The sequence below is a fragment of the Ceratotherium simum genome, chromosome 13, assembly GCF_057802395.1.
Source record: "Ceratotherium simum simum isolate JZ-2026a chromosome 13, ASM5780239v1, whole genome shotgun sequence".
Classification (NCBI taxonomy): Eukaryota; Metazoa; Chordata; class Mammalia; order Perissodactyla; family Rhinocerotidae; genus Ceratotherium; species Ceratotherium simum.
In genome coordinates, this window is record NC_141912.1 from 37,757,878 (window position 1) to 37,783,793 (window position 25,916).

Genomic DNA, 25,916 nt, shown 5'->3' on the forward strand with positions numbered 1-25,916 from the left:
GGAAATTTATTCAACAAATATACCTGTACCTATTCAAAATGTACATGGCTATTTATTTCAGCATGGCTCATAATGCCAAATGATTAGAAACAACCCAGGCATCCATTAAAAGGGGCATGATGAAATAAATTATGGTACATTTGTTTAGCAGAACGCTGTGCAGCATCTGACCATGAGCTCTCTGAGGACCATGGCACGCTCTCCAAGGGGCAGTACAGCATAGCAGTTAGGGACCTGGACTCTGAGGACAGGCAGCCTGGCTGGGAATACCAGCTATGTCACTTACTGGCTGTGTGCCCTTGAGCAAGTTAGTTAACCTCTCTACTGCCCCTCTCTACTAGCTATTATCTCTGTCTCCTTAACCACAAAATAGAGCTAATAACAATACCTGTCTCAAAAGGTTGTTATGAAGAGTAAATGAATTAACATTTATAAGATACCTAGAACAGTGCCTAACCACCATGCTAAGCAAAAAAATCAAGGTACAGAACAGTTTGTATTACATGACACCTTTTGTGTGGAAATATATGTATATATTTTTTTAACTGGTATTTGTAAAGAAATTCTGGAAGGATACATAACAAACTAATAAACATAATTAGGATTCAGGGTAGAAAATAAGAGCAAGGGTTTTCACTGTAAACCTTTTTATATTGTTTTGATTTTTGAACCATATGAATAAATACCTATTCAAAAGAATTAAATAAATAAATAAGAAGGAAGTTTTAGGACCTGTTCCATGCCAGCAAGCCAAAACCTAGGTGATGATGGAAATAAATAGGCATTGCCTGAGACAGAGTAAAAAAACGGGGACATCTCCCTTGGGAAGGACAAAGGGCATGCAACATATGATCAAAGTCTACAAAATGATGAACCCATAAGAGCAGGAATAAACGAAATCCCTCCTTCACAAAAGAAATATGCACGGGTGTTTCATGCTCAATAAAATAACATTTATTTCATTTTTTAAGTTATTAACTTTTTAAATAACACTTTTCCTACAAAGAAACCAGAATGCATATATGAAACATAATTTATAACAACAAACTCTCTTAATACTTGTAATACTTCTAAAAGCCGGGAGACAGGGACTACGAGGTAGACAGAAAGGTGAAGGAGAAGACCAGGCACTGCAGATTTGGACCTGGGCAACAAGAGGGGGCCAACAGGTTACTGGAGAGCCTGGTCCACAGGAAGAGACCTGGGAGCAAGCGCCCATTTCTGTGACCGCCTGTTTGAGGACAAGGTTCAATTTCTCTCATGGAAGGAAATGTTCAAGGTGTCCTCACAAGGAGCGCTGGGACCATCCACAGCGCTGGTGTTTCCTGAGTGGCGAGCCCCCCTGGGTTCCTAAGGACTCCCTGGCCTCTACCATGAGGCACACACAGACATCTCAGAGCTGCTTGGTCTGAACAGACAAATGGCCAGTGAGTCCACAGTTCTCCAACAAACCAGGCAAAAACCAACAGTGATGGATAACAAGAAAGGGGGATGGCGAAGGGTCTTCATCCCATCTGTGCCTGTGGGATTCACATTTTCTCAGAGGGTAGAAGGAAAGCAGAACTTGACGTTTATATTCCTTCTACATCAAATGGTTGTCCCAGAGGAAGTGCAGCAACACGTGAACTCCTCCAAAGAAAACGAAGACAAAACGAGCCAGTGCGTCTCTGCCTTCCTGTTGAAGATCCTGTTTAAAAAGAGAGAGAGGTTCAAAAAAAAAAGCAATAGAATAAGCCAAAGTTAGAAATGCAACATTCATATTAATTCAGTCGATGGCTGCAAACAGGTTTCTGGGGCTGCTGTATGAACTGTATAGAGCGGAAGGAGACTATCTTGTCTGTTCTATAACATCCGTATTCTCCACGCGGCCTTGGGAAGTTTTCCTCTGGACATGTTTTCCCATCCTCACTATCAGCAAATTGGGGCACTCTTTTCAGAGCTGATAACCTCGTCCTCTGGCTTCCCAGAGCACTTTCTTAGTCCTCTCAAAGAAGCAAGGAGATTTGCTTTGGGGTTGGAAGAACGGATAGGACCTAGATGGGTGAAGAGGAGAGTGAATATGAGCAAAGTTGGAAGTGACAGGGAGCCAGCTCGGTGGCATAGTGGTTAAGTTTACACGCTCTGCTTTGCTGGCCCAGGGTTCACAGGTTCGGATCCAGACTCTGACCTAAGCACTGCTTATCAAGCCATGCTGTGGCAGGCGTCCTACATATAAAGCAGAGGGAGATGGGCACGGATGTTAGCCCAAGGCTAATCTTCCTTATACACACAAAAAAGTTGGAGGTGACGAAGAGTACAGCAGGTTTGTGGAGCAGTTAGCAAATATGGGAACATCAGGAGAAGGAGGCCAAGGGTCAGATACAAATGGCTGTCCCCGTCCCTGCCTCTCCTCCTGCCATCTGTTCTCGACACAGCAGCCTTGGTGGACTGTTGAAATGTGGCTCTTCTGCTCAGGGCTCTCGGATGGTTCAGCCTCTATCAGAAGAAAAGTCCTTAGGTGACCTCAAGGCCCTACCTAATCTACCCCCCACCACCTCTCTGACCATATCTTTTACCACTTTCTCCCTTGCTCAACTGCAGCCATACTGGCCTCCTTACTATATTCTTCAAATATGCCAGACACTCTCCTGCCTCAGAGTCTTGGCTATCCACCTGCCTCCACCGCTCCCCCCAGATGTCCACGGCTCCCTCTCCTACCTCAGAGGTCTGCTGCTCTGTGAGGCCTTCCTGTAACTCCTCTACTTAAAATTACAAACCCCTCAATACTCCTCATCCCTTTCCTTGCTTTATTTTTCTCCAAAACATTTATCACTATCTGATAAGCTATATACTTTACTTATTTGTTTACTGTTTGTCTCCCTTCTAGAATATAAACTCCATGAGGTTAGGGAGTTTTGTCTCTTTCGATCATTGCCATATCTCCCGTACTTAAATGGAGCCTGACACGCAGTAGGTACTCAATAAATATTAGTTGAATAAATGAATGAACGAATGAATGATAAACGATCAGCAGCAAGCAGGCTAAGAATTTAGACTTTGTCCTATCGGTAACTGGGAATCATTAAAGGGTTTTTTCCCTTTTATAGTTGGTATCACTTAGGAAAATGAATGCATTTCCTTCCAGTAAGGCAGACAAGCAATTGTCTAGAGCACTGAGTCACATACTCATATATTTAAGTTCCAGTGCTGCCACTTCGTTGCTGAGTGACCTGAGATAGGTTACCTAACCTCTCTGAACCACAACTGCTTCTCTTGAAACACTTATGATAGTAACTCATAGGGTAATGGGGAAAATTAAATGAAACGTAAGAGTATCTCAAAGAGTACCTGGAAGAAATTGTTTAATAAATGTTAGTTTCCCTTCCTTTTTTCTAACAAACTAAGAAATTTCTATGCATTACTGCATCAGTTAGGGCCCCAGAGAAAACAAATGGCACACTCAAATTAGAACGATTCAGGGAGAGTTAAACAGAGAGACAATCTACAAAGACTGGGGAGACCACAGAGGGTGGTGCAAACCAGAGCTGATAACATCAGTGTTGTTACCACTCCCAGGCCTGTAAGGACAGAGGGGGGCAGTTTCTAGAACCCAGAAGGAGAGTCCTGTGGAGAAAAATTTCAAAGACACATTTAAGATCCTAAAAGCGATGGGAAGACTATTTTAAAACACACTTTATATCTAGGAAAATTACATGCTCTAGATTTAAAAAAAAAAAAAAAAACAGACAAGGTCCTTGAATAAAAACCCTTCATAACTAAATAGCACAATAGAAGATGTTATTTTAAGAATCAAGGCCTGTTTGAAAACACAGAACACTTGCTTAAGTGAAAAGAACGAGAAAACAAGCTATGTGGCCGATTAAGAACAATCAGTTCAGCAGACAAAAATATGACTTGGTGAGCTCCTTCTGGGGAGTTCCAAGAGCAAGAACAAAAGTTTTAAAAACATCAAAAGCAGGAAGGCATCTGGAGAATCAATGTGACCACTTAATTAAAGGGTACAAAACGTGAACAGATGATGACTATATGTGAAGAAATACGTGACAGATTTGAAATTTTGTTAAAGTTGCTTGATTTAAGCCTTGCAGCCGCAGGGTAAAGCCTTTAGCATTTCAGAGCCAAACTTAGGAGGAATTTTTAAAATTATTTTTTAAATGTGCTGTGGTCTATTTAAAAGCGTTCTAAAATGCAATTTTGTGGTACAGGACAAGATATTTTTAAAAGTCTAGGTCAAAGCTGGCTTTGTAAAATGCTGCAAGAAAAGCTGGGGCTGGCATTAGGACAGACCTTTAGATCAATGGAATAGAACTGAGAGTCCAGAAACAAACCTTCACATTTACAGGCAATTGATTTTCGACAAAGGTGATAAGACAATTTCAACAGGGAAAGAATAATCTTTTCAACAAAGGGTGCTGGGACAAATGGATCTCCATATGCAAAAGAATGAAGACAGACTTTTAACTCACACCACATACAAAAATTAACTCCAAATGGATCAAAGACCTCAATTTAAGGGCTAAAATTATAAATCTCTTAGAAGGAAACAGAGGCGTAAATCTTTATGACTTTGGATTAGGCAATGGTTTCTTAGATATGACACCAAAAGCACTAGCAACAAAAGAAAAATACAGTCACGCATAACCACATTTTCGTCAACAACGGACTGCGTATACAATTCATTCACAACTTCAAAGGATTTGCCAAGGATGAGGAGGTTGCAAAAATCAACAAGGCTGTGGTTGAGAGGGCAAGCAACTTGAACCTGTGTGTGGATGAGGATGACATTGAGGAGCTCCTAGAGGTGGTTCCTGAGGAATTGACTAATGAGGACTTCTTGGAACTAGAACAGGAACGTATAGCTGAAGAAGGGGCAAGAGAGGAAACTGCGGAGAAGAACCTTCAAGAAAAATTCACAGTCAAGGGTTTAGCGGAAGCTTTTGAAGACCTCAACAAGCTCCTTAAACATTCTGAAAACATGGACTCCAACACTGAAAGGTTTTCATTAATAGAGAGGAATGTTCATGGTGCATTATCTTACAAGTAAATCTTACAAGTAAATCTATGATGAAAAAAAGAAGCAAACTACCATGGACTTATTTCTGAAAAGAATGACACCTCCTCAAGAAGAGCCTCAGGCAGGTCCTTCAGGAGGTATTCCAGAAGAAGGCATTGTTATCCTAGGAGATGACAGTTCCATGCATATTATTGCCCCTGAAGACCTTCCAGTGGGACAAGACGTGGAGGCGGAAGACAGTGATATTGATGATCCTAACTCTATGTAATCCTAGGCTAATGTGCGTGCTTGTGTCTTAGTTTTTAACAAAAAAGTTTAAAAAGTAAAAAAAAAAAAATTAAAATTTTTAAAAATAGAAAAAGCTTATAGAATAAGGACACAAAGAAAAATTTTTTTTCAGTGAGGAAGATTGTCCCTGAGCTAACATCTGTTGCCAATCTTCCTTTTTTTGCTTGAGGAAGATTGTCCCTGAGCTAACATCTGTGCCAGCCTTCCTCTATTTTGTATGTGGAATGCCGCCACAGAATGGCTTGACAAGCGGTGCGTAGGTCCACACCTGGGATCTCAACCCACAAACCCCCGGCCGCTGAAGCGGAGCATGAGAACTTAACCACTGTGCCACAGGGCCAGCCCCAAGAAAATATTTTTGTACAGCTGTACAGTGTATTTGTGTTTTAAGCTAAGTGTTATTATAAGAGTCAAAAAGTTAAAAAAAGAATTCTAAAGTTACAAAGTAAAAAAGTTACAGTAAGCTAAGGTTTATTTATTTATTTTGTGAGGCAGCTTAGCCCTGAGCTAACATCCGTTGCCAATCCTCCTCTTTTTTGCTGAGGAAGATTGGCCCTGGGCTAACATCCATGCCCATCTTCCTCTACTTTACATAGATGCTGCCACAGCATGGCCTGACAAGTGGTGCATCGGTCCACACCCGGGATCCAAACCTGCGAACCCTGGGCCCACCGAAGCAGAGCACGTGAACTTAACCGCTATGCCACAGGGCCGGCCCCCAAGGTTAATTTATTATTGAAGAAAAATATTTTTTATAAATTTAGCATAGCCTAAGTGTAAGGCGTTTGTAAAATCTACAGCAGTGTGCGTAATGTCCCAGCCTTCACACTCTCCACTCACTCACTGACTCACCCAGAGCAGCTTCCAGGCCTGCAAGCTCCATTTACGGTGAGTGCCCTATACAGAGTTTTATCTTTTATACTGTTTTTCTACTGTAGCTTTTCTATGTTTAGATACACAAATACCATTGTGTTACAACTGCCTACAGTATTCAGTACAGTAACCTGCTGCACAGGTTTGTAGCCTAGGAGCAATAGGCTCCTAGGCTCCTAGGCTATATACCATATAGCCTACGTGTGTAGTAGGCTATACCATCTAGGTTTGTGTACGTACGCTCTGTGATGTTCCCACAATGATGAAACCACCTAATGACACATTTCTCAGAACATATCCCCATGGCTAAGCAACACATGCCTGTAGATAAATTGAGCTTCATGGGAATTAAAAACTTTTGTGCCTTAAAGAACACCATCAAGAAAGTGCAACGACAACCTACAGAATGGGACAAAATATTTGCAAATAATATATCTGAAAAGGAACTTACATCTAGAAGACATAAAGAACATCTACAACTCAATAATAAAAAGACAAATACCCCAATTTAAAAATGGGCAAAGGATCTGAATAGACGTTTCTCTGAAGAGATATACAAATAAGCACATGAAAAGATGTACAACACTAGCCATCAGCGATATGCAAATCAAAGCCACAATGAGATACCACTTCACACCCATTAGGCTAGTATAATCAACAAGACAATTAACAACAAATGTTGGCAAGGATGTAGAGAAACCGGAACCCTCATTCACTGCTGGTGGGCCACAATGTAAAGCGGTGCAGCCACTTTAGAAAACAGTCTGGGAGTTCCTCAAAAAGTTAAACATAGAGTTGTCATATGACCTGGCAATTCCACCCCTAGGGATGCACACAAAAGAATTAAAAACATATGTCTACACAAAAACTTCTACACAAATGTTCACAGCATCATTATTCATAATAGTCAAAAAAGGGAAACAACCCAAATGTCCATCAACTAATGAATGCATAAACAAAATGTGATATATACATACAATGGAATATTATTCAGCAATAAAAAGAAATGAGGTACTGATACATGCTACAACATGTGTTACCCAGCCCCAGGCCCCATAAGATATTAACTACAACCCTGCCCGGAGCAAGCCTAAGATGTTACCTTCAGTTTACAGGAAACCACAGTGAGGAGAGCAGATGGCTGAGATATGGTAACACATGGATGAACCTTGAAAAAAAACATTATGCTAAGTGAAAGAAGCCAGACACAAAAGGCCACGTATTATATTAGTCCACTTAGATGAAATGTCCAGAATAGGCAAATCCATAGAGACAGAAAGTAGATTAGTGGGGCTGGGAAGAAATGAGAAGTGACTATTGGGTTTGGGGTGTCTTTCTGGGGTGATGAAAATATTCTACAATTGATTGTGATGATGGTTGTACAACTCTGTGAATATACTAAATACCATTAATTGTACAGTTTAAATGATTGTGAATTTTATTTGTATGGTATGTGAATTTCATTTCTCAATAGTATGTGAATTTTATTTCTCAGTAGTTATTTAAAAAAAAGAAAGAAAGAAAAGCTGGGACAGTTCAGTGTCAATTTATTAAGCTGCAGAGGTAAATTTAAGTAAAAGTAAATTACAACCTAAAAGGTAAGGGAAAGAAAGAAAAAGAGAAAAATGGAAAAGGAGGTTACGTAGAGCAGTGACCTCTTGACTGGGTTGAGGCAGACGTAGAAAATAGGTGGTTATGATTTGTCCTACTCCGTTCTCTCCTCTTCAGAGAAAAAAAATTAGAAGGAACCATGAGTATTCAGAGAATTAGCTGATAGAGAAGCAGGGAAGCTGAACTAAGGACTTTCCTAGAATCCAAGTATAGTCATCAGTAAAAGCTTTCCTATGGAAGAAACTACAGCACAGGAGGAGGGTGACTATCATGAGTATGCTGGAATAAAGGACACAGAGCAAAGAGGTGTTCAACCCCAGATATCGAAAGGGCAAAGACAAAAACTAATCATTTGATTCAGATAACATTTATTGAACATTTTCTGTGGGTCAGGCTCTGTTCTAAGTGATTTACATAGATTCTCTCATTTAATTTTGACAACAGCCTACTCTCTGCACGAAGCCAGTTTCCATTCCAAATGCAAATCAGCTCACAGCACTCTCTTGCTCTCCTTCTCCAGAAGCTTCCCTCCTATTTAGGGTAAAACCCAAACACCTTACCACTGCGTCAAAGGCCAAGGCCAACTCCCAGACCTCACCTCACTCCGCTCCAGCCATTCTGGCCTCTTCGCTCTTCCTTAAGCCTGTTCCTGTCACAAGGGCCTTACACTTGCTGTTCCCTCTGCCTGGAACACTTTCCCCATAGGTGTTCCCGTGGCTTGCTCCCTCACTTCCAGTCTCTGCTCAAATATCACCTCCCCAGAGAGGCCTCCCCTGATCGCCCATCCAAGTCGCTCTCCATCACTCGGTGTCCTCTAATCCCTGTCTGACTAGACTGTTTATTGGTTCATCTGTCTCCTTCCTGGATTATGAGTTCTCTGAGAGCAGGCTCATCTCTGTCCTGCTCTCTGCTCCAGCTACCAAAGCCTGGAACTGAGTCTGGTGTATAGTAGGCACTCAATAAATATTTGTTTGAATGAAATTGCTATATCAAATATTTTACTTGTGTTTATTTCCTGTTTCCTTTTAGTAGCATTGTTATTGGGACCTTCCATTCATGTTTTATCTCAGGGAATGTACTGTTTGAGGGAGAGGCTGTCCACATTTGGACCAGAGTGTGAAAAGGATATGGCACTCCTGAAGCCCACATGGTGGCAGCATCAGTGATGAACAAGAAATCATCACAGGACACGTGAATTTAAGGGCAAGAAGTTAGGCTCTGAGGGGCAGCCACCCTTCCGACCACAGAGCCCCAAGGGATCAGTCTCCCTCTGCTGCCAACTACAGGTTGTTCTGGAGGAAAACTAAGTTGGCTGTGGATTTCATCACCCCTAAGATTTCAAACAGTAATTATTATTTCCCGTTTTCCCTTCTTTTATAATAATCAGGAGAAACTAACAAATTGGTGGGAGTGGGGCTTAGATCACAACTTCTGGGTTGGTTCAGGAGGACAACCACAATCTTAGGCAGAGTTTCTCCTCCCTGACTGAGCATTAGATTCACCTGGGAAGCTTTTAAAATGCCTGATGCGCAGGCCACACCTCATGCCAATTAAATCAGAATCTCTCAAGGTGGGGCCCAGGCATCTGTAGTTCTTACAACTTCACAGGTGATTCTAATATGCATCCTAGTTGAGGGTGTGGAGCAAAGTTTCTCACACTGTAATGTGCACACAAATCCTCTGGGGTGTGTGTAAACAGGCGATACTGATTCCAGCATCGTGGGCTGGGACCTGAAATTTTGCACATCTAACCAGCCGGCAAATGATGCTGATGCTGCTAGTCCATGGACCACGGTTTGAGTAGCAAGTGTGAGATCAAATACTGGCTTTGACTCAGGTTCACAATTTTCAGATCTAATGTTTGGTAATCCGGACATTATTAATCCATGTGTTCTGCTAATTCCTGGGCATCCCAGCCACTTGGCAGCCGTTGCTCTGTTTGCTCTTTCCTCCTACCTGACAGGCCTTTGCTGGGGAAATTGAAGTCTCACCTCTTGAACCATCCTATGATCAATGCTGTCTCCAATGTTTCTCAGTTGCCTGGCCATCTTGCGGATTACTTCCTCCTGGTGATGGTTCTGGCCAATGCTATTCTCCTTGGGCTGAGAAGGTGGATTTTGATCTGCATTGACAGAAAGAGTTCAAAAGTGATAATTCCATTAAGTCTCTGTAAATCACTCACCCCTAGTCACTGAAAACTGTCTCAGACGATGACAGGGTTGAAATCCTATCATCATAATGATTATCAAAAAGCAAAGCCTTGTATTGGAATGGATCAGCTCTGTCCAACAGAAATACAATTCAAGTTGCATATTAATTTTAAATTTTCTAGTAGTAAAATCAGGTAAAATTAATTTTAGCAATATGTTTTAGTTAAGCCAATATATCCAAAATACTATCATTACAACATATAATCAATATGAAATTATTAATGATATGTTTTGCATTCTTTTTATTATACCTACGTCTTTGAAATCCAGTGTTTATTTTATACTTACAGCACATCTCAATTCAGGTACTAACTTTTCATTGGAAACCCTTGATCTGTATTTAGATTCTGTGAAGTTTACAGTTAAAAAAGTAGATTCACATATCTAAGTTGTTCCAAACATACTTAAAATTTTTCCAACAATTATCAGTTTTTAAACTTTAATCAAAATTAAATAAAACTTAAAGTTCATTTCCATAATTTCACCTGCCACATTTCAATAACCAAATGTGGTCAGTAGTTACTGTACTGGGCAACACAGGTCTAAGTTTTTTAAAATAGATTTTTCCATTTAATGTTTTTACCCATGATCCTTGAATGAGTTCCTCCAAACCTTATTTGCTTCCAGCAACTGATGAATGTTTTTAAGCAATACTATGAGTAAACTACTGTGCTGGTGCTTTGGGGAACTTATAAAAAATAAAGACAAGATTTTGGTCCTTAAGTTGCTTACAACCCACTGATTAGAGATGAAACAATTCCCAAGTGCTTTAGGAATACAGAGGACGATGAAATAAATTTGGGCTAAAGTAGATATAAATATGGCTTCACAGACACAGCAAGTTTTGCATTGACCCTGTTTCATTTCAATAAAATTTGAGGACTTTGATTTTTCAGGCTTTATACTGAGAGAATAAGCCCTGTCCTCAAAGAGTCTAGTGGGAGAGAGACACAAACTACAACTCAACATGTTACAGTAAGAGCAAGGTCCGCACGGAGGAGTCAGGGAAGACGTCCCAAAGAAGAGGATATCTGAGTTCAGTCTTGAAAGACGAAGGATGAATAAGAATTAGCCAGAAGAAGAAGAGAGGGATGGGGGTGGGGGCCAAATGGGAGGGAGTGGCAAAGAGAACTTTCCAAGCAGAAGGATCACGTGAGCAAAGGCAGGCGGGTGACAGACAGTGAGGTTTTGTGCATAAACTGTAGGTAGTGCCATTGTTGAAAGGCAGGGAGACAGCTAAGGGAGACAGCTAATAGAGTAAGCAAGAGCAAAATCATGAAGGCACAGTAAGTGGCGTGGGCTTTATCCAGTAGAGCAGGGGACTCACTGAAGGGTTTTAAGCAGGAAATGACATGATCAGATTTGCTTTCTAGCTATTACCATCTGGGATCAGAGTGGAGACTAGTAAGACTTAAGGCAGGGAATGCATGTAGAGGCTACTGCAAAAGTCCTGGGGAGAGATGATAGGCGTTGCCTAACAATAACTAGCATGCTTACCACATGCCAGGCCATACATGCATTATTTTACTGACTACTCCCTCACCATGACCCCCACGAGGTCGTTACCCTATATTACAGATGAGAGAGCTGTGGTTTACAGCAGTGCTTTTCAAACTTGGCTCCACCTTGGTATCCCTTGGGGAGGCTTTTAAAATTCCCAATGCTCAGGCCTCGCTCCATTCCAATGAAATGAGAATCCTGGGAGTTGGACCAAGCATTAGTATTTTTTTTAGAGCTCCCCAGGTGGTCCTCATGTGCAGCCAAGTTTGAGAACTGGTGGTTTAGAGGGGTTGAGTAACTTGCCTGGGGTTCGAAAGCCAATGAATGTGAGAGCCAGGACTTAAACCCAGGTCTGTCTGGCTGCAAAGCCCATGCTCTTAACCTCAGCATACAGAGCCTGAACTGAAGCAGTACTAACAGGGGTGGAGTGGTCAGAACAGATTCTATAAATATTTAGGAAGCAGAATAGGCTGGAATTCGGTAACAGATTAGATCAGAAAAGTGAAAGAAAAGGAAATTCCTACTTTTCTGGCTCAGGAGACTGAAAATGTGATGATACCATCAGCCTGCACAGAGAATGGGGGTCAGGGGAGGACAGGAAGGGCAGGTGGAGGAAGCGGGTAGAAAGAGAAAGAAGAAAATTCAAATTTATTTACAAATTTAAGGTACCTGTAGGACATCTTAGCAGGCATCTGGATAATATCTGAAGCTAGCAGATGTCAGAAATTGAGGTCAAGATTTAAGAGTCATCATTCATTCATTCATTTATTCAATAAAAATGCAGGAGAGTGGATGAGATATTTCAGAGTTTGTATAGCTGATAGACCCTCTGGATAACACTGATGGTTAACAAGGTAGGCAAAGGAACAAAAGCCCACAAAAATGACTGAGAAGGAAGAGTCAGAGAGGGAAAAGGGAAATCACGAAAAATGGTGTTTCAGAACCACCTGTCGGGGCCGGCCCTGTGGCTTGGCGGTTAAGTGCACGCGCTGCGATGCTGGTGGCCCGGGTTCGGATCCCGGGTGCGCATCGAGGCACCACTTCTCCGTTCATCCTGAGGCCGAGTCCCACATACAGCAACTAGAAGGATGTGCAGCTACGACACACAACTATCCACTGGGGCTTTGGGGGGAAAAATAAAATAAATAAAATCTTTAAAAAAAAAAAAAAAAGAACCACCTGTCAACTCTTGTAGAAAATTTCCTTCTGAAATGTACTAGCAGGCATTGTTACCTGGTTAATTATGGTATACAGAATATAACAGTGTGTGTGTGTGTGTGTGTGCACGCGCGCGCACGTACACACTCGTGTGTTGATGATGATGATGATGATGATTCAGAATCCTGAAACATGCCTTAAGGTCCTTGTGTTAAAGATGACAATCATTGTTTGACTTGCCCATACCCCCTTCCAAGAGAATCTGTCCTGTTGCCTAAGCAATCAGGTTCTTGCCTACATGTCCCCACCCCAACCCCAGGCCACAGTTGATTGGATCAGAGATGGACACCTGACCCAAGAACAAATAATCCATTGGCTGGTCAGGTACTCAGAACCTAGTTCCAAAAGAGAACAGGGTCCCTTCCTCTCTGTTCAATGTCAGCTTCTTCTCTGTTCAACGTAGACTCAGGAGACAAAGGAAAAAGTTGGCAGTGGGGCCAGGAATGCCACAGGATTATGTCGGGCCCAGGATAAGCCAAAACCATTTGCAAGTGAAAATTATGAAGGGGAAGGAAACATTTAAAGGGTGGGGGGGGAGCTGGCTGACAGAGAAGAACTGAGCAGACACTCAGAAAGAAACCAAGACAAAAAAAAAAAAAACCAGACTGGCCCCCAGAACTGCCTCAGAACCTGAACCCTCCAAGTTCAGTTTTTTTTCATAAGCATCCTCATCAGAAACCACAGCTTTCTGGAGGTGACCGCAGTAGGTTTCTCTTCCTTGCAACCAAACAAATAATCATAAATATCTACATCAATTACCATTGTCCAGAGATGTCCAATGTAGATAAAACTGTGTAGGAGATTGTGTTGGCTATAAATCAGCTTCAGGACAGACTCTGAAAGTGAAATTTAAAAATTAAGTTCCTGACACTAGTGGCTTGTATTTTTGGTTCTGGTCATTTACCCATTTCTCATAAAAGTTGAAAGCAAAATGGATTGAGAGCTCTGCTGTACTCAATCTATACATGGCATTATTTGCTGGCTAAAGAGAGTTGGTGCACCTGTCCCACAGACACTTATAAAATAAAATAGCTATACTACCATATTATAAGAAATATTATAAGATAAATAACAGGAAAGACATCATTAAATCAAAGCTCTAAAGTCATCATATATTGAAGTGAGAAGTCTTGTGACAAGATCATCAAAATGAATGAAATTAAAAAGTAAAACTCTGTATTATTTTCCAAGTATTGAATTTTTAATATCCAGAGGAAAAAAGTATCTCACTTCACGCTAAAAAGTTGTGTGAATATGTATATATCCACACAGAGTTCAGAAAAGAAAATCATAATCCAAATGACCTAGTGGACAATTTGGAAAAATGTCATGGTTGATCTTTTTGCAAGAATAATTCCTTCATAAAGCAAATAATAAGCCTCAAAGCATTGGAACTTTTAAAAATATTGTTGCATGTTGAGAATCTGGTATGAGAAACTTGACCAGCTGTCACTTCAGTTGCACTTAGAAAAACTTGTAAGCAAACATGCTCTTAAGGTTTTGTAAGTGCTTTTCCACTGCTGGCTATAATGTGAAAATTTTATTTTCTCATATGTTGGTCATCCTTTTATAATCTTGATTGTGTTCACTGAAAATAGAGGTCTAGGGACTTCTGGTTCAAGACTGAGCACAAGCATTGGCCTCTCCATTTCTCCTAATTCCTCCCAAGATCTCACCAAAATGAAAGTAAAAAAAAAAAAGAATAAACCACAAAGGCGAAGAGAATGGGAGGCAAGGTCAACAGCAGATGAGAGATCTCTACATGTTTCTGGAAGGCAGAAAGGAGATGAGACAAGATATGGACAAATGAGCCAGGCAGAGAAAGCACCAAGAACCCACCACAGGGGCCCTGAGGCTTGGAAGCCCATTTACTCCACCAAGACGCCGAGGCTGGGGGAGAGGGACACCATAGACTGGAAGTCTGATGGGGATCAGCTGCACCTCTTGATCCCTTGACACCTCCAGCCCACTGTACCCAGCACAGATTTCAGGCAGAAGAAAAAACAGACCACTCTTCCCTAATGGAAGAGAACAAATCTTGTGGAGAAAGCTAGAGCTTCTTTACGAATTTTGGTGCCTCAGATTAAAGGTCTTCTCATTCTGGCATTTGGGGCACCTGGGGCCAGAAAGCCAGTTCCCTAACTCATCTCCCTAAAGCACCCCCAACTCAGAGCCCACCTATGCCCCATTTGAGTCCCCACTCAGCGGGGAGCCCTGGAGAGGCAGTTAGGCATAATGGCAAAATTCTGAAGCCAGATCACTAGGAGTCAAATGGAAAATCTGCTACAGATTAAACTATGTAACCTGGGGCGAGTTATTTAATCTCTCTATGCCTCAGTTTCTTCAACTGTAAGATGGGAATTGTAATGTATGTATTATTTCATCAATTCTAAGATTTTTTTAATGCCTCCAAAATCAGGATGTGTTTTATAACCTATGGCATGCCATATTTCAACAGCATTGTTTACTTTCTTGGTAGTAAACAAAATAATGGTACATCTTACAATTGATGGAATACTAAACTTAATAAAGGGGCCAGCCCAGTGGCACAGAAGTTAAGTTCCCGCATTCCATTTCGGTGGCCCAGGGTACGCCAGTTCTGATCCTGGGCACGGACATACTCATCCCTTGTCAAGCCATACTGAGGCAGCATCCCACATAGAAGAGCTACAACTCTATAACTGTGATACACAACTATGTACTGGGGCTTTGAGGAGAAAAAAGAAAGAGAGGAAGATTGGCAACAGATGTTAGCACAAGGCCGAGCTTCCTCAAAAATAAATAAATAAATAAACTTAATAAAATGCCATAGTAACTACCTCATAGAGGGGTTGTTGAGACGATTAAATGAGACAATATATTTAACCTGCACAGACCAGTGCCTGGAACATGGATAAACACGATATAAATGTTAGCTACTGCTACCACCTGGGAAAACAGTCCCACTCACATACCAGCAGACAAAACCCATACCAGCTACCCAGGTCACATTTCTTTAAAATAACAAAGGGTCACCACGCAATTGAGAAGAACCACAGAATGAAAGAGATATACCAGATAAACAAGCAAAACAGTAATCCTGAAGAAAACAGATATAATTTCAGGAAACAGAAGAGAATGCTCACAAATTCTAATGTATATGTTTAGAGAGATTTAAGAAAATACTACATTCAGGAAACAAAAGAGAAAGCTATGAAAAAAGAATAATCCTAGAACAAAGTCTTGCAGATTTTAAAAATATGATTGCCAAAATTAAAAATACAATTGATGAAAAAATAAAGTCAAGAAAATCACTCAGAAAAACATCAGAAATTAAAAAATATGAGAGAACAAATAGGCGATATAGAGGGCCAATATGGAAAGACCAGTATCTGATTAATAGGAATCCCAGGAAGAGAGAAATAGAGGGGGGAAATGATCAAAACAAACAGTACAAGACAGCTTCCCAGAGCTGAAAGACAGCAAACTTCAGATTAGAAAAGTCCCACCAAAAAAAAAACACCCACCAAGTTCTCAGACAACAAATGAGGAAATAAAAACCTCACCTCTAGAACATAGTGAAATTCCAAAACACCAAGCATAAGGAGGTGCTAAAAATCTCCAAAGAGAAACATAGATTAGTTTGGCGACTGACTTCCCGTCGACAATGGATCCTGGAATATAATGGAACAATTAATGCCCTCCAAGATTTTATTAAAACCCCTTTCTAACCTAGAATTCTATGCCTCGCTAAACTCAATAATATACAAGAGGTGAATAAAGACATTTGCAGACGTGCAGGGACTCAGGAAGTTTCTCTCCCATACACAATTTCTTAGAAAGCCTCTTGAGGAAGTATTCCAGAGTCAAACGGAGTATGACTAACCAAGAAAGAAGAGGACAGACGATTTAGCAGAAGGTAGATCCAACCCATGTGAAGTCCCAAGACGAATGGCACAATAGGGCCTCAAGAGTAACTACAATGGAGCAGAACAGGTCTAGAGGGAAGTCCCCGGGGAAGGGAGATTTGATAGAAGAGATAATATTTAAAAATTTGGGGAAACTTAAGGATATCATAACTACAAATCATGTAGGGGAGAGGAGGAAAGGCAATGCGAAAGTCCAGAAAACAATAAAAGGTCATACTGGAAGTTTATGGTCCAAATATGAAGCAAATTAAAATGTGGCTTAAGTTTAAATTGCTTTATAGTTCCTTCCAAAAGGCTATTCCTCTGTGTTAAACTTCGCAGTACTTTAGCTGTATGACTAGGCATAATTTTAAGCAATTGCAGATTTAGTCCCTTGTTTCATCCTTAGGAGGTGACTATTCTCAGGGAAAATCAGTCCAGTACTTACAGACTTTATTGCTGGTGCCACCACCCCTAAATCCCAGAGCCTTAAGAGAGTTTGAAGAGAGTGTTTGCACAACATTTTACCTTTGGAATGCTGACACAACAGGTGGACAAAAATGAGGATGAGGGTACTGGAAGTCTCGGCCGCTCCACATGCTGGACCATCTGCTTCCTGACTGGAAAACACACGCCTCCCTTTTCAGAGACAAACCACCTCACCAGAACTCAAGGCTTCACCTCAAACTCAGCGTGACCTCTTCTTTTCGTCGAGGAAAGTGGCTTCGTTTAGGAGGGCATTAAGCCATTAGCTAGTGCTTCAAATTCAATCACTTTGAACACTTAAATCCTTCTATTACAAAATCAACAGTAATTGCCCCATCTCAAAGGACACACCTTCTCATAATCAAGTAAACACTTTATAGTTGAATGTTCAATTGCTGACAATACCTAATCTGAATAATAATTTCAAAATAGTTGGCTTACATTTAGCAGGACTACTAATCAATCTCAGGAAGGCTCAAAGTCTCTGACCAAGGAGAGACTGCTCCTTTAAAAAAGGATTGCTGGTATCACCCAGGATTGAAGTATAGCACAAGAGAATTGGTCACACAGTAAGGATGAAAGGAAGTCTGAACAGTGCGGCGTGAATCTGAGCTACCAGACTGACTTGGCATCAGTAAGTGTAGACTACTCTTCCAAGAGGTGCCCTGATGAAGAAATGAGAGAGAAGGGGCAGCAGCAAGAGGAAGAGGTGTTGAAGGAACTTTGTAAGTTGAAAGTCTTGAGCAGGTTTGTATCGTGAGGAGAGGAATTAGAGCAGGAATAATGGAAAATGGAAGATGGAGTAGCACAAGTTGTTGAGGCCAAGTCCCAAAGGTTTAGGAGCAATGAGGATGAAAACACGGGAAGGATTAGCTTTGAACAAGAGGGGGGTCCCCCCTTCCTTTGAGATAGGACAGAAAGAGATAAGGAGTGGTGCTCACATGAGGAAGCCTGGAGTAAGTGGGAAGGAGATTCAGGTGTTTACCCCTGGTGACGTCAATTTCGTACATGAAGCAGAAGACTAGCCCATCCGCTGGGAAAGAGGGGGATCCTGAAGTGGCTGAAATTAGTCATCAACAGAAATGGAAAAAAGAAAATTGACCAGAGTACAACAGGAGCTGAAGACCACCATCACTCCCCAAGAAAAGAGAAAGAAAAAATATGCAGATGACCTTGATGTGCATTCTCTTTCCAGCTACCAAGGGTCCTAAGCTTGTATCTAAAGAAAATTTTATCCTAATCTCCCATATGGAAGGGCTCAAGTCTTGGCTCAGTTACTTTCTAATTTCCTGTTCTTAGGCAAGTTACTTAGCTTTTCTGTGCCTCAGTTTCCCCATTTGTTAAAAGAGACTTTAAGATTATTATGAATATTAAACAGTGATGTTCACAAAGCACCTGGTATACAATAAGCCCTATATTATATGTCTTAGCTACTACGATTGGACTTGGTGTCAGACACTATTTATTTAGATACAATAATGTAAACTGAGGTTATTGGGTTTTAACTTTTAGAATCAACTGATGGACAAAGCATGGAAGAGTTGGTTGTGGCTGGAGGTCAGGATGTAAATGTTAACAACTCTGGCTATATAAAAATAAAAAAGTATAGGGGACAAATAGCAGGCTGTGGAAGGCTGAGCAAGAAGAGGGCAGGGAAGTTAGTATCTTCATCTTATAAAATAGGGAGTTGTGGTATTGCTGAAAATATATGAAATAAGAAATAGGAGTTTAAATTATTTAAGTTCACAAAGACAACAAATGGAAGTATTAAAATAATAATTTAACCATCAAACATGAGAAGAGAGGGTATAGTTTGAGCTACACCTCATCTGTCATGTCAACGAATCAATGGATGGCATCAATTTGATAAACCAAGAGATAAAGGAATAAATACATTATTTAGAACAGTGGTTCTCAACTCTGGCTGCACATAACTATCAGCTTGTAGACAAAAAAAAAACAATTTTGTTGGTCTGTGAATAAAACTACACATAGGTCTTTTTTTAAAGCTCCCCAGGTGATTCTAACATGCAGCCAGGGTTGAGAATCACTCTAAAAAACTGGAAAACATGGCCAGTTAAAGAGTTTTCCTTCTGGGAATGGGACAGTGTGCGATAGAGGTGAAAGGTAGAGGCTGGCTACCTACTTTGCATTCATTCATTCATTCAACAAATATTGTAGAAGGCCTTCTATGTGCCAGGCACTGCTTCGGCCCTTTTTCACCGTACTCTCCAGTAGCCCTTGATTTGTTTTCATGGACATGAGTGCTTGGATAAAAAGAAAATTTAATGCAACAAAAACACAGCATCGTTACCTGAGTCCACACATTTAAACACATTGGGCAGCTAGCAGGACCCACTTCTGCCTGAGTAGAAAGTGTATTACCTATGCAGGGCGATACAGTTGGAAGAAACAACCTTTCACAAGGGGCAGCCAGGCGCAAGCTGACTAGGAGAAGAGAAAGGGAAGAGGGCCTAAGGGCACTGGAGAACCCCCACCCCACTTCACAGCTCCCCCTCCTATTGCCGGATGCCACTGAGCCAGGGCTGCCCGGCTAGGTTCAAAAGTAAAGAGTTTTGAGGGCAACCATCCCCAGGACCCTACAACCGAGTAAAGAGTGGGAGGGAGAAGATGCGGGGGGGGGCGTTGAGAGGGCCAGGGTCTCAGTGCATTAACTGACCTCAGCCAAGGGCAAGCCCCTAAGTAGGTAGCTTAAATAGAAGGGGAAATACATGGCCCTTTGATCAAAAGTGCATCCCTACTGCCTGTCATTTCAGTTTCTATTCCTGTTTTCAAGAGTATCTTGAAACATACACATATTAATGAGAGCCTCACCTCAGGCCATTCTGAAGTAACATCCTAATGATTAGTTGACACCCAGCAAGGATCATTTGACAATTTCCTGAGGCAAAGTGAGGGTACCAGTGAGCGGCTGAGAGCTCCCCCAGGAGAGAAGGTGCCCAGAGAGAAGAAAGGGCAACCAAATGGGGAGACCCTCCAAACGAATGTCACCTACTTCAAAATGGGATTAGGGCCAGCCCTGCCTGTGCCAATCAAAAGCATAATGATTTGCAACGATTAGTTTAACTGATTAACTAATTGTTACCCAGGAAATACAAAATCTAGTATCTGCATTAGGAAGATGGAATACGAATTGGATAAGTTTGAGTGATGGACGTTGGGAGAAATGAAGGAGCTATAAGGAAGCCAACTAGCCTTGGGTAGCTCAGTTGAATAGGCAAAAGGGCAGAGAATGAAGGACCTGGAGACAGGATGCAACAAAGGATTGAGTGCGCCAAAAGAAAGAGGTGTGTTTTGCATTCTGGAACTCAACGTAATAACTATTTATATTTTGTGCGTATCTGACCACCTAAATGGTGAAACCTTAAGGACATGAATCTATTTCATAACTCTGGGACCCAGCTCCATGTCCTACACATAGAAGGTACTCAACAGATATCGTTAATTATGATTATAAAGATGCAGCTGCCAAAAGGAATGGAGAGAATGGAACAGAAAAGAACGTTAGGGTTGGATGAAAAACGTCAGCAACTCTGTAAGTTTATCTAAGGACAGACCTACCTCTTAGTTTGTTCTGAAGACAGCTCTTCTTTCATTGACAGTTGTAAAATAGCAACCATAATGCACATTCACACATTCTAAACTCTTGGTATAGAACCTTATCAAAAGCCTGGAGATACTCTCGCAGTTAGTGGGAGTGTAAACTGGTACAACTCCTGGGGGGGGCAATGTATCTATTCATCAAGTTTTACAAATGCAAATTTTACAAAAACCTTTGAACATACAAATGTTCAAGGTTATTTGTTGTAGCATTGGTTTCAATATTAAGTGAGTGGAAACAACCCAAATGTACATCAACAGGAAACTATTTAAATAAATTGTGGTGTATCCACACAATGGAAAATTATGCCGCTGTAAACGAGAATGAGGAAGCTTTCTAAGTATTAATGCAGAAAGATCTCCAAATAATATTGTAAATGAGAAAGCAAGTAAGAACAGCATGCTTAATATGCTATCTTTTGTCTAAAAAGGGCGGGGGTATAAAACTCTATATTCACAATTGTTCATATTTGCATAAAGAGCCCCTAGAAGGGTACCCAAGAATCTAAGAACAATGGTTCCCTACGATAAGGAGTGATGAGAGTGGGAACTCAGCTGATGGGGGACAAGAAGGCAGGAAAGACTTTTCACTATATGCCTTGTCATATTCTTCAGTTGTCCAACCATGAAAATGATTTGCGTGTGTGTGTGTGTGTGAGGAAGATTGGCCCTGAGCTAACATCTGTGCTCATCTTCCTCTATTTTGCATGTGGGACGCTGCCACAGCATGGCTTGATGTGCGGTGCGCAGGTCCGAGCGCCAGATTTGAACCTGCAGATCCCGGGCCCTGGAGGCAGAGCACACAAATTTAACCACTACGCCCCTGGGCCGGCCCGAAAATGTACTTTTCTAAGCAAACACTTACATAGCACTTACAATATGTCAGGCACTGTTGCAAGCCATTTAAATTAGTAACTCATTTATCATTATTATTTAGTAATATGAATACTTATTCAAACTTTAATTTAAAGAGTATCTCAGAAGTGTCATAATTGTACTGTGGTTATGCAGAGAAATATCTTTGTTCTTAGGAGACAATATGTGTAATTATTTAGAGATGAAGTTCGCATGTCTGCAACTTTATCTCAAACGGTTTAGCAAAGAAAAACATCTGTGCGTGCATTTGTGAGTGTGTATGTGTGTCTGTGTGTGTGTGTGGAGAGAGAGAGAGAGAGATAAAAAGATAACACAAATGTGGCCAAAAAAAAAAGGTAAATCCACACAAAGGTTATATGTGTACCCATAGGCTTATATGTGCAACTTTTTTGTAGATTTAAAATTTTCCAAGGTAAACATCGGAGGGGAAAAAGTATCTCAAAAACGTCCTTAAAACTTAAATAAGAGGCTGGCCCACTGGCACGAGCGGTTAAGTGCGTGTGCTCTGCTGCGGCGGCCCGGGGTTTGCCGGTTCGGATCCCGGGCGTGCACCAACGCACCACTTGGCAAGCCATGCTGTGGCAGCGTCCCATAGAAAGTGGAGGAAGATGGGCATGGATGTTAGCCCAGGGCCAGTCTTCCTCAGCAAAAAGAGGAGGATTGGCAGATGTTAGCTCAGGGCCAGTCTTCCTCACAAAAAAAAAAAAAAAAACTTAAATAAGAGGCCAACCTAGTGGTGTAGTGGTTAAGTTTGTGCGCTCTGCTTTGGCAGCCCGGGGTTCGAGGGTTTGGATCCCAGGCGCAGATCTACACACCACTCTTCAGGCCACGCTGTGGCAGTGACCCACATACAAAATAGAGGAATATTGGCACAGATATTAGCTCAGGGCCAATCTTCCTCACCAAAAACAAAACAAAACAAAATTAAATAAAACGTTTCTATTTAGTTTCTACAAGCTCTTTGGACTGGATTTCAAGCCCCTTAGAATATATCTCAATTTATCTGTCCAGCCTCCTTACTTTTCTTGAACCCTATGCTCAAACTAAACTGTCTCCATTTGACCAAATCTTACCTATGAAGCATATCTCAAAAATCACTTTCTTTAAGATGCCTTTTTTGAGTCTTCCAAAATAATGTGATCTCTCACCATTTTGAATATCTATAGCACCCTTAGTTCTACTGAGATACATTATATTCTACATTTTGTCATAATCATTGCATGTTTTTATTATGTAAAACAACAGAAATGATAATGCATATTAGATGTGTATAGTAGTATACTTACCTATTGGATATCCACTATCTATAACAATAATTATAGGTTATGAGTTATTCCCTAAGAACTTGGAATTGAAAGAAAAAAGTGTCTTCTGAGAACTAAGAGGCAAGATTAATGTATGTATAGTGGAAAAGGGTGACACGGGCAGTCATTGGAAGGGGACAGGCTACCAGCTCCCCCTTGCACAAGCGGCTCCCTCTGCTGCAACCCTCATTTCCCTTAACCCCTTCAGCTCTCAGTCCAGGGTTACACCTTGAGGGAAGGATTCTCCAAACTCCCTGCTGGTCAAAGCCCCATTACATCATCTGAACCTCCTCTTAGCACTTATCACATTATTATTAACATTGGTACGTGTAATTGACCTCTATCTGCCTCCTCTACCAGACTGTACACTCCAGGAAGGAAGGAACTGTTACTGTTTTTGTTCACCATTGTCACCCCAGTACTTAGCACAGTACCTGGAAAATAGTAGGCCCTAGTATTTTTTTGAATGAATAAAAAAAGAAAATGTGTCCATCTAGAGGAGGAGGGAGAAGAGTTGCTGAGCCTAGGAGGCAAAAAAATAAAAAAGAGGCAAAAATGAACATCCATGCACTCTCAAAGGGAGAAAGAAGCTGAATAATTGGACTCTACTGACTTCTACAATTAATAAATCCCATTCACACTACATATACTCATACATATATACATATATATATATGTTTTTAATTCTGCCCTTTCTTATTAATAATTATTACGTTTTTAGAGCTGGGCAGGGCCTCTTGTTTTTACTCATTTTCGTTTTCCCAAGAGTTTCTAATTTCTCTTAAATGACGTATCAGGATGGTTGCTCTGGACTTCCCAAGTTCTTACCCACCCCCTCAACTTTTCTAAGAAAAAGTGGCTTTAAGTTCCCCATACAAAAATTATGGTTTTTTTCCCAAAGAGTTATGTTCATACGTGTAGATTTCCCCCAAGCAACAGAGATAAATTTTGGCTTCAGCGGGTCACGTTCCACCCAATAATGGCTTGTGATTTCCATTTTCAGTCTGTGTTGCAGCCTGGGACAAAACCCACTGAGGGAGCAACGGGACATTCTCAGTAATCAGCTTCCTCAGTAAGAGTTTTACTTTGGGAAGTACTTAGGGCCTTTTTTTTTTAAGGTGCCCGGCGGAAGAGCTTCCCTGGGCCGTCTGAGCGACCTTCCGCACCTCGCCGTGACCCGCGACCCGCCGCGCCGCCCAGGCCCGCTCCCTGGCGGGAAAAGCGCGCGCTCCGCGGGGCGGTTTCGGCGGGCGAGGTCACGTGGCCCGCTGTGGCCAATGGGGAGCGCGTGGGGTGCGCGCGCGGCCGGGGGCGGTCTCCGGCAGGGGCGCGCTTGGCTCGCTTCCAGCCACTGACCCGAGCGGGAGGCGGGGAGTCCTGGTCCCTGGAGTACGCAGCCGGGCGCCTGATTAGCCTGGCTTTGGCCTTCTCGACTCTATAGTAGTAACTCCACGTCCCTCTCACACCGCCCCCTCAGTCTGCACATCCCCCACTTCTTCAGCGATATCGTAAAGTATAAAGGGAGAAAGGCGCTGCTGCCTCCTGGGCCAGGAAAAGCGTGGGGAGGAAAAGGGAGGCTTGTGTCCGCTACCACCTCTAATGGGGGGGGCCCTTGTTTCTGATTGACAGCCGTTGAATGCACATTGGTGGCCCACCCGACTAAAATACCAGTCACAAAGAAGATTTTACATACACAGTAAAGCGAGCGTTCTAGGCTTGAAAAACGTGTAGATTAAGTAGTTGGCTGTTACTTATTATTTATAATCAAAGGTAGTAGCATTATTAATTCTTCACCCTGCTTCTGCTTTTGAAGTGAAACTGTAATTACGAAAGCATTTTGGGTAAATGTGGCAACCGCCCACAGGGCACCTCAGAAGGTACCCATCAGCTTTAGGAGCAATCTGAGGATCAAGTGGTATAGCGAGTGAGAAAACATGTTGGAAAAGGTTTACAATAAAATATAAGTTCTAGAAGACTGGTGACGATTGCACACCTTTGTGAATATACTAAAAACCACTGAATTGTGCACTTTAACAAGTTGAACTTTATGATGTATGAATTACATCTCAAAAAACAAAATATATGTTCTAGAAGGTATGCATAGGTGACAATCTCAGGCTTTGAGACATAACTGTTGACACTTGCACAGATGAAAATTCAAAACTTTAGTCAATTGAGTTCTTTCTAGAAAACGGATACCACATTTGATATGGTGGCAAGAGACGCTCAGGATGCTTGAAATTTCCACTTTCTCAGTGGCATGTAAATCTTTTTAAGTTGGAGAGTAGTTTGAGATTAGTTTTAATAATTCCTTTCAGGTGTTTAGCATATTTTTAATCTAAAAGTCTAAAACTCCATAAATTTAACCCCAACATTTTTTAATGCTCTTCAAAACAAAAGACTTTAATTTTCCAACATTCTAAGACATTTAGGAATCATACATTTTTGCAAAACAAAATTTCAAGTTTATCGTTCCTTCATGTTCTTTCCTATACTGGCAAAATCAAGAAGGAACCTAAACTGAATTTTCCCCACCTTACCAATGCAGACACGGTCAGGTCAAGTGTAAAGACAAATTTTTATTAAAAAATAAATTTGATCTATTTCAGTAGATTTGAGATCATCCTAATTAGTTGTAACATCAATGATTCGGCGTTAACAGAAACTAAGAGATTTAATACCAGGAAGCAAAGTCGGTTTTACATTTTTACCTCCTAAAAACTTTGATGAATAGATTTACCACTCTCTTCTTACAGTTAATGTTTAAATAATCTAATGCCCAATTTTATGTCCTCAATATCAAGAAAAATGTACCCTAAGCAGAAGATTTATCTTAGTTTAATACAAATAATATCTTACCGGCGTTCCTTGACATGGCTGAAACTTGCTGGGAGCTGACAAGTCGGGTCATGTATGCCTTCTGAAAACTGTATTTTACCCAGGGTGATTTGCAACAATTTGTTACTTTGGGAGAGGGATTCAGAAGTTCTTTAGGTTCACAAACAGTGGCATCATATATTTTCTTCAT

The 25,916-nt window shown here is 41.3% G+C and overlaps 1 protein-coding gene across 1 annotated transcript; it reads right to left on the bottom strand.

Moving 5' to 3' along the window:
* Positions 1-944: 944 nt before the first annotated feature.
* PXT1 (peroxisomal testis enriched protein 1) lies at positions 945-25,916 on the bottom strand. The gene is made up of 3 exons (XM_014782766.2): positions 25,748-25,916; positions 9,778-9,908; positions 945-1,687 (listed from the first exon to the last, which is right to left on the bottom strand). Exons 1-3 carry the CDS (start codon positions 25,914-25,916, stop codon positions 1,583-1,585), a joined length of 405 nt encoding a protein of 134 aa, XP_014638252.1. The 3' UTR covers positions 945-1,582.